General features: G+C 37.6%; 2 protein-coding genes across 3 annotated transcripts; one reads left to right on the top strand and one right to left on the bottom strand.

Moving 5' to 3' along the window:
• Positions 1–242: 242 nt before the first annotated feature.
• On the top strand, positions 243–6868 carry rap1gapl (RAP1 GTPase activating protein-like). Of its 2 annotated transcripts, none has more exons than XM_056763477.1 (19): positions 243–411; positions 524–556; positions 642–735; positions 925–960; positions 2078–2125; positions 2300–2515; positions 2777–2874; positions 3137–3215; positions 3289–3342; positions 3456–3539; positions 4075–4175; positions 4592–4721; positions 4832–5002; positions 5388–5459; positions 5663–5749; positions 5850–6005; positions 6143–6226; positions 6381–6391; positions 6469–6868. In XM_056763477.1, exons 1-19 carry the CDS (start codon positions 347–349, stop codon positions 6536–6538), a joined length of 1689 nt encoding a protein of 562 aa, XP_056619455.1. In that variant the 5' UTR covers positions 243–346; the 3' UTR covers positions 6539–6868. The 2 variants fall into 2 exon arrangements, with proteins under 2 accessions (XP_056619455.1, XP_056619456.1); XM_056763478.1 differs by having other exon boundaries at positions 2318–2515.
• Positions 6869–7267: 399 nt separating this feature from the next.
• rps9 (ribosomal protein S9) lies at positions 7268–9150 on the bottom strand. Its single transcript, XM_056763479.1, has 5 exons — positions 9115–9150; positions 8560–8669; positions 8360–8482; positions 7981–8167; positions 7268–7533 (listed from the first exon to the last, which is right to left on the bottom strand). The coding sequence occupies exons 2-5, from the start codon at positions 8654–8656 to the stop codon at positions 7356–7358; spliced, it is 585 nt and encodes a 194-aa protein (XP_056619457.1). The 5' UTR covers positions 8657–8669; positions 9115–9150; the 3' UTR covers positions 7268–7355.
• Positions 9151–9807: the final 657 nt, after the last annotated feature.

Consider the following 9807-nt stretch of genomic DNA (forward strand, 5'->3'; position numbering starts at 1 on the left):
TTTTTAGAGACGCTGTATAAACACTACACAAACACTTAAACGATTCCAGCAAGTGAATATTCACAATTGTATCTCTTTGTGGACCTTTAGTTTGTTGGTATATGTGCAGCAGTTCACCTACCTTTGATGTGGGTGGCAGAATGGGCATGCAAGAGTTACTGCTGTCAGTCAACAGGCAGCAGGAGAGAAGAAAGGATTCAGAGAGAGATTAAATGAGAGAGTGGCAGGGGGCATAGAAACAGATGCAGAGAGAGAAAGAGAGAGAGAGGCAGTAATTCATTATCAGCAGTGATGGCCTGCATGCCTGGTTAGCATATTTCGGTGGCTGTTCGTAATTCAAACTGTCATGGAGAGAAGAAATGAGAAGTTATTCTCTAGAAAAAGAAGTTTCACATTCGGAGCTTATGGAGGGTGAGTGGAAACGACAAATTAAACGTACTGCACTTTTAAGACAGAAAATGAACACGCTTGTCTACATGCAGTCTGAATGAAGTATTTTGTGTCATTTTTAATCTCCGTGGAGGATTGACAAATTCATCACTGGAACCGAGAGCAGGTCAGACACAGCTTTATTTCATCGACTCATACATATACAGATCCTGGTCTCTTCCAGAGCTGCAGTGTATGTGTGTGTTTTACAGCTGCGCTGAATCTGTGGGGCACAGCATACTGGACATTTTAGATTCTCCCTCCAGCGAGCCTCAGCCTCTCACCTCTGCCACATCAAGTCAGAAGGTAAGAAATCATCTGAAATATACGTTATTAGATCTTTTGAATTTGTTGTACGTATATACAAGTTTGGAAATAGAAAATAATATTCTTACAATTAAAAAAATGAAGAAATCTGCATCATTTAGATTCTACTGTGCGTGTTTCACGTTTTACAGATACATTTCGTGTAATTTTCGGCTCATTTTCCTACAGGTGACAGAATTGTTTGCCATAATTGAAAAGCTACAGGTGATACTCTTCTTTACAACTTCTTTTCTCATGTTTTGACGAAGTAAGAACAAGGATGTCTAATACATTTTTTTTACAGCTTACTCTCAAAACAGAGGTGCTTTTGCTAGGTCACGCTGCACTCAATATTACTCTTACAAGTAGGTTAGGTTCCCTTCGTGATAAATTACAACACCATATAAAAAATCTAGGGGTCCTTTTTGATCCATCACTACAATTTGACAAGCATGTAAGCACGGTTATAAAGAGTACCTCAGATTTGTTTTGCGAAAGTAAAACATTTTCTCTCTTGAAAAGATCTCGAAACCTCATCCATGCACTAATCTCTTCTAGGCTTGACTATTTGTAACTCTCTGTATGTCGGCCTTCCTCAAAGCACTCTATCTCGGCGTCAAAATTTGGCAGCAAGATTTTTGACAGTACGAAAAAAGAGGAAGCACATTATTCCTGTTCTTGTTTCATGGCCCTGGCTCCCTATCAAATTCAGAGTTGATTTCAAAATCAGTCTTTTTGTATACAAGGCATTGCAAATTTCAGCCGGAATACATCTATGATCTTATCCAGGCATATATAACCTCTAGGTCATTACAGTAGGATATTGTAACCAGCATCTCTTATCTGTCCCTCGTTCTCGCTGTAAATCCGAAGGTGACCGAGCTTTCGCTGTTGCTGCCCCTAAACTGTCTGACACTTATCAGACAACCCATCGATCAAATTTAAAGACTCATTTTTACACCCTTGCATTTGAGTGATGCCGTGTGCGGTACTTTTGATGCATGTTTTGTATATACCTGTTTTGATTTTATTGTGACTTTATTATTATGTATTTTCTTTTTCAATTTTGATCTCTGTTGCTTTTTATCTAAATCTTTATGGTAAAGCACTTTGGGTCAACGATGGTTGTGTTAAAGTTGTGGTCTTTAAATAAATTGACTTGACTTACCAGTAATGGAGATTGAATTATAGTCTGATTTAAATTTGGTCTCTTACGCTTATAACATTTTTCAAAAACAAAATATTGAGACAAACAAGTCTTGATTTTCCCATTGATGTCTATAAGAATTGACTGAGAAATTGAACAGCTCTGTTGTATTGATTCTTCTGGGTTTGTCTGCAGGGTAGCAGATTGGATGAACAGCGCTGTGAATTCCCACCACCTTTTAAGGTAGAGACTGTATTAAATATAAATGAATTGTATTACTCGAAATAATTTTTGCGTGTTTGGTTATTAGATTTGTTCTGTCAGCGACGATTTGAACATATTTTTCAAAATCAAATTTCCAAATCGTTTAAGCTACTTAAAAATAGAACCATTGGTATACATTTTCCTCTTACATAGTTACAATTGATCACCCAGACACGGCTCTTAAAGATTGGAGATGGTTTGCCTCTCATCCTCCCCCCAAAATCTGGAGGCTATTGGATCGACCCTCCCCTGGACAGACACGTGGAGACCAGTCCAACTCTCTCACATGGGGGGTTTGGCCTGGAGAGCTACGATATCATGGAACGAGACAGTGAGGCTAAAATGTTCCAGGAGTTCTTCCGCCACAGAGTAAATATTTTATCTTACTACTGTATTTTATGTTGTTTTACAAAAAAATTGGAAAGTTGAGGCACACAGATTCATTACCATGATTGTCCATTGAGAACCCATGTAGGTTGAACATGAGTTTACCGACATAATAGAATAGAACTCTACTGCCATTGTTTAAGGAACAACGAAATAAAGTTTAGCAGCTCTTCTGGATGACAGAGGAACAATTATTAAATCACATATATAAGGTTAGACATGCATCTATCATCTCTGTTGCAGTATCATCATTCGTTCACAGCGTCTGACCCCTCCATCGGGCCGCTAGTTTTGTCTGTTTGCCTTGAAGAAGAAGAAAATCGCCTGCGAGTCATTCTGAGGTGTGTGTTCCATTTTTAGACATCAATCTGTTGTAATCTTGTTGTGTTGACTGTGAAACCCAACAAATATCTCCTGTGATGTTTTTTTATCAAAGTCTCTGAAATCTGGAGTTTTAAAACAATGCAAGTTATTAAGCTTTACCAAACTTGCAACTTCACAAAGCATTTTGAATGTGTCGATATAAATGTTCACCTTACATTTAATTCATTTGAATTAAATCATAAAGGTAAATTCTGCTGTTTATTTCTTTTGTTTTATCAGGATGAAGGAGTGCTCTCTTCATGGAACATTCTCAGTTTCTCTCTTTCAACACTTCCCCACAGCCGTACAGCTGTCTAAGGTACTACACCTTCAGTTGTACTTGATTGATATTGAAATGCATATTGACAGAGATATGATTTGTTTCATTTCAGATGCTGTGCTCGAGTGTCAGCGTGTCATGTTTTGAGCCTGTCAGTTACTTAAAGGTCAATCTTTCTCTTGTCAAATCTGTCGAAGACTTAAAGCTGATCTTTTAAATATAAAGTTAGGCAAACACTACTCTATGATAATCAAAATTTTCCTTTCTGTGTTTTTTAAGGCCCCTGAGCTTATAATGGCATTTGATGAACACAGGGTGTCACAAAACTTTAAATTTGGTGTTTTATACCAGCGCGAAGGACAGGTAAATGCATGCACTGAGATAATGTTTTGCTTCTCTTTAAATTGTTATTTACAAATAAGCGTTTAAAGCTTTGCGATTCTGTTTTGTGTACTGATGAATATTGTTTAATGGACGGCATTAATGGATGGCTCACGGCAAAAACGTAACAAGTTTACGAGGTGGCAAATGTTAACTAATTTGTATGAATTTGTACGATTTCATTCGTGCAATTTAGTGCGATTTGCTTTACACCAGTAAGTTTAGGCTTCGGGGCGGGGCTTTATTTTTTGTTTTTTCTAATGTGCGTTTTTATATGATTCACAATGTACAAATTCATTGAATTTGTCATTTCTTTCCAAAGCAACTCACAATCCATTTATTCTGTACTTCACATTTGATCTGTGTTTATTTCTTGAAAATCAAACCTACAATCTTTCGCAAAGTTGAGCTCCATGAACACATTGCTAACTTATAATGGCTATGTCATTCCGTTAAAATCTTATTTAATGTTACTATTATGTTTCTCTAAACTTATTCTTTGTCATATTTTTCGTAGTTGACAGAGGAAGATATTCTCGGTAACAATGAGGAAAGTGAGGAGTTCTTGGAGTTTCTTTCAATACTAGGGCAGACGATCAAACTGCAAGGATTTACTGGGTAAGACGTAAAGGACTCAAAAGGAGAGAAATCACACAATAAACTACTTTAAAGGAACAATTCACCCAAAAATGAAACTTCTGTCATCATATACTTACGCTCAAATTGTTTAATATACTGTACGTTTATTTGTACTGTCGAAACATGTATAGAAGAATGTAGGAAGGCAAACAGTTCGGGGGCACTTTTAACTACCATTAAAATGTTATGTTTATTTTTATGTTATTCAATGGTGGCCAAGAACTGTTTGCTTATAAGCATTCTTCCAAATATATTTCTCTGTGTTCATCAGAACAAAGATTTGTATACAGATTTGGAACAACTCATTAATTATGAGAGAATTATTTTTGCGTAAATTGTCACTTTAAAACTGTTCTTTCAACTGTTTAAACCATATTTAAATGTCCCTACTCTAGATTTAAGGGAGGTCTGGATGTGTCTCATGGCCAAACAGGAGATGAGGCAGTTTTCACCTCCTTCCACGGTAGAGAGATTATGTTTCATGTTGCCACTAAACTCCCCTTCACTGAAGGTGATACCCAACAGGTCAGATTTATTGTATCTGGACAAAGGGCTGGATGTAAGGAACCATAAATCATGTTTTAGTTTCAATGTTTAAAAAACTCATCTTCTTTTTCCTTGTTTTATACTCACAGCTGCAGAGAAAGAGACACATTGGGAATGATATCGTTGCCTTGGTTTACCAGGAGGGTCACACCCCCTTTATCTCGGATGTGATCAGATCCCACTTCTTGCATTGTTTCATTGCTGTGCGGAGGATAAAGAGAGAAAGTGAGGGAGAGGGAGGGGACGGAGGATCATTTCAGGTAAATATAATTATTTATTTTGATAAGAAGAGTTAAAGGGATAGTTCACCCAAAAATGAAAATTCTCTCATTATTCACTCACCCTCAGATTGTTCCAAACCTATATAAATTTCTGTATAAAATGTATGAAAGAATGTAAGTAACCAAACAGATCTTATCCCCCATTGACCCCAAAAGTATTTATTTTCCCTATGGCAGAAAATGGAGGATGAGATCCGTTTGGTTACTGACATTCTTCCAAATATCTTTCTCTGTGTTCATCAGAACAATGAAATGTATACAGGTTTGGAACAATAGGGTGAATAAGTGATGACAAAATTATTTTTGGATAAACTGTCCCTTCAAAATTTTTACACCCTTCCAAAGCCTCTTTTTTGATTGGCAGGTGTCTATCACGGGCAGGGAGGATGTGCCCCCATTTGGCCCGCCTCTTCCTTCACCACCTATTTTTACAGAGGTGAGAACACATGACTTTTAAAACTTTCAGAGAATATAGCAAGGCAGCTGTTGGATCACATCAATCCAATTATTTGCCAGTAGGTCTCTTTAGTATTTGTTTGTTGATGCTTCTTGATTTTATTTTAATGCAATGACATTCATAAATTTTTAAGTGTGGCATACAAATCAGTGTCTGATGACTCTCTGGATTTTGACTAACAGGGTTCTGTTTTGAGAGAGTTCCTCCTAACCAAACTTATAAATGCTGAAATCTCTTGCTACAAAGCTGAGAAATTCAGTCGACTGGAGGTAATCAAAACATCCTGAAAACTATCTTTCTATTAGTCCGTGCAAATTAATTCCTCTCTTTAAATCCATTTTGCTTTTATTTCTCGTTTTTTTATGAAAGTTACGCACACGTTCATGTCTGTTGGAAGCACTCCGGTCTGAACTATCTTCTCGCTCTCAATGCATGCTGGGAGAGTCGACACAATCCAGCATCCCCCTCGCTGAAGGAGGAAAATGTGTTCCAGAGGGTGGTGGGGGATTCATTGAGAACTTTAAGGTAGACAAATTCAACATTTAAGTGCGAGTAAAAAAATTAGTAGCACATGAAGTTGTTACCAGATTGCACAATGTTTGAAAAGCTTTTTTACATTACAAATAGCATCAATCATGAGTCAGTATCTCTTTCTGTCTTAGAGAGCAATTAGGGTGCGTAGCCACTCATTCGATACCTTGGGAGTACCAAGGAAAGCAGGTGGTGTGGCAGGACAGAGACCAAAGGTAATAACAAATACCAGTCAGATATTCAATACATTTTTTTAATTAAGTGTGAAGTGCTCTGAAATCCTTAGAAATATCTACATCTGTCATTATTGTGACGCAAGTGTGACCATTTCTTTTCTGTTTCTAACTGCTAATGCTACTCTGGCAAAAGGAAGGTGAAAGGTGAGAACAAAATATTAACCAAATTGCAATTTTGCTATGAACTTGTGTTGACTATGGCTTTATATTTAACTTTACAGTGACCAGACAAACAGACCTGATAACGGCACTGAGGTGAAAGGTCAAATGAGTCCACAAGATGACCTATAGTGTGAACAATTCTGAGGCCTGAAGATAAGCACTTGCTGTTTTTGAAGAGACAATGCAAAGCACAATTAATAGCACATTTAACTATAACCGTGTGTGTACTTAGGCAAGTGGTAAATAGCTCTAAAAGCAGTATTATATATTTTTAAGTGTCATAGTTCTGCTATAAAGCTAATCTAGAGCTCTACCCAGTTCGGATAGGTTTTTTATTTTTTGGATTGATCATTGAAGTATTTCCTCCACAATCATGTGTATTGTCAGTATTTTAAGGTATTCATAATATACTTCACTTTAATGTGCAAATGCATAAGAAATAAATCTCATTTCTTTTAATATGTCAAGTCATTTTAAGGTGGGATAAAACACTCATCTGGCAATACAGTGAACATTTTCGTGATGTTTAATTCTTGTCTAATGCAGTTAATCAGTTCAGTGATTTTCCATATACATTATTAAGGGGCAAACCAGAAGCAACATACCATGCCATGTCATATTGCAATTCTTGTAAAATTATCCCAACTAACGCACATCAAAATGCTAAAATTTAATGGCATTTAAGACAATCCAAAACCATGGCATCTTCCTTCATAGGTGTGGAGTAAATGGTAATTTCTAGCGCAAGAAAGTTGGTACAGAACAATTGTTTTTGCACGGTCCCCACTCAATAGCCATGCTAACAAATCCCCTATGAATGTCTAATAACAAGGAAATAAAGGCCATAGACAAGACTAATCATTTAGAATAAGTCTTTTTATTGAAAACTTCAGAGAGAAGAGAAAAGCAAACACTGCAGTCCCTTCAGCCCCGTAGAGGAATTAGTTTAATCCTCCTCTTCATCATCACCACCTCCACCACCACCCTGGGCCTTCTTGGCATTCTTTCTCTTTACACGGCCAGGGCGACCACCACCGTATGGAGAGCGGAGAGAGAAGTCGATGTGCTTCTGGCTGTCCAGCCTCACCACGAAAGATGGGATGTTCACAACCTGCTTGCGCACCCTGTGGAGTGACAAACAAATTAATGCATCCATGTGCATTGAGGTTTTTTTTTACAACTTTGTTGCTCAATCTCGGAAGGCCTCATTTACGAGGAATTCTTGACACCACTGACAATCTGACTTGTTTTAAGTTAAATCATCGGCCAACTGAGAGTGTAGCTACGACAGTACAAACTAACCAAGTACACAAACATTACCTGTAAAGACATGGTTTAGTACCCAAAGCACCCAGCCATCATAGGACGCTTTGGATTTATTACAAGCAAAGGTATACGGCTTAACCGAATTGACCTTGCAGAAATTTTTCATTCCCACTCACCAGGAGGACTTTAAATATGGTCAGCTAATAAAAACAGGAAGAAAACCTTAGACACCGATTAACACTGATTTTTCCAGTGTTCATGATCTCCTTAAAAATTACACATTTCACAAATTTTTGCCATCTTACCGGATGTGCCTCTGGCGGATGAGCACACGGGCGTGGTGGATGCTCTTGGCCAGGCCAAGCTTGAAGACCTGAGTCTGCAGCCTCCTCTCCAAGAAATCCTCCACTTTCAAACCCAGAACGTAATCGAGCTTCATCTTTCCCTCATCCAACACTCCAATACGAACCAGACGCCTCAGCAAGGCATTACCTATGAAAAATCACAAGGTGAGAAATTAATAAGAAAAGCAAAGGGTTTTAGCAGATAGTTCTAAGGGGTTGCATGGCCTCATTTACGAGGAATTCTTGACAACACTGACAATCTGAAATACATATTTTAAATCACTGGCCACTCAATAAAGTGTAAATAAGCACTGGAGCACAGCAAATCTCAAATACATACCCTCAAAGAGACGCCTAGCATCCTTCTCATCCAGAGTCAGAAGCTCTCTGGCAGCCTTGCGGATCTTGGCCAAAGTAAACTTCACCCTCCAGACTTCTCTCTTATTCCTGAGCCCATACTCGCCTGTAAAGGAAATATTACTATTAATTTCGGCTTTTATTTAAAAATTAGAAATCCCTTTGCATCGATTTGATGTTTACCAATGAGTTTCAACTCCTGGTCGAGACGTGACTTCTCGAAGGGACGTCTGGGGGTGACATAAGTCTTGCTACAAACCCAACTCCTGGCAACGGGCATGGCGACTTGACGCCTAAAAATTAAAAACAGTTTAAATTGTTGACATGGTGTCCAGCGTTGCAAAGTATGAGAACGTTCTTCATCTAAAACAGTGTATAACGCTTGTATTATGAGCTCACAAACCCGAAGAAAATGAAAAATTGCAGTACACAAAAACACATCAACAACAGTAATAAGCAGTTTAACACAAATAATTTATATGTAGGAACTTTGTATGCTTTTATGAATAAGAAACATAGAGCTGAGGTGCATGTGCACTAGGCCAGAAACCGTCTTGCGTGAGCACGTTGTGCTACACGGCGATAAAACTACTATCGATATTATTAAAAAAACACAAATATCCGACACTGGCCACATACAACATTCGTTTATCAAGTCAAATACAATCACATTATGTCGGGTAAATGTACCACTCATGCCAAACTGACACGAAATAAGAAGAACTGAAGCGCCATTACCTGTCTTCGTCAGGCTCGCAAGTAAAGAGAACATGCAAGCGGAATTTCCGGTGATTTATATGTTCCTGCTTGACTACGTTACCCAGATATCATTGCGTGATAACCACGTGTACCGATAGAAGGACAGAATACGAATGTGTGAGTACCATCTACTGGTTGGAGGCAAGACGTCAAATATGGAGAAATCATTTTTAATCTCGTCAAACGCGTTAACGATAATTACGTTGAAAGTGAATAATTTGTACTTGTAAAGATTCTGCATTATGTTTTTAAGACTTCCCCATTGTTTAGCATTTTTGATGTATTAATATTCAGCATATTAAAGTTATCGAACGATGTTAGCATTCCTAGTGTTGAAAATATAAATAGTCGCATAATGTTGGTATGAAGTGAAAACAATGTCGAATTTTTGATTTTGTACTGACATGTTTTCTTATATTAGCATGTTTGAATTTAAAGTCGTAAGTAACGGGTTTTTTTCGACGAAACATAATGACAAAGAGATATGCAACTGTTACACATTAATGCAATTCACAGTTTACATTAATTTAAGTAGTAATTTATTTATTCGCGATTCGTAGTAATTTCTATTAGCGATTAAATGCAATTTAGGAAGGGACTATTTATAAACGAGTCTGTAACACAACTCTGAGCATGTGTTTCTGTCTATCAAACAGACAGACCCTCTCTCTT

The sequence above is a fragment of the Triplophysa dalaica genome, chromosome 12 (genome assembly GCF_015846415.1).
Source record: "Triplophysa dalaica isolate WHDGS20190420 chromosome 12, ASM1584641v1, whole genome shotgun sequence".
In the NCBI taxonomy this organism is placed as follows: Eukaryota; Metazoa; Chordata; class Actinopteri; order Cypriniformes; family Nemacheilidae; genus Triplophysa; species Triplophysa dalaica.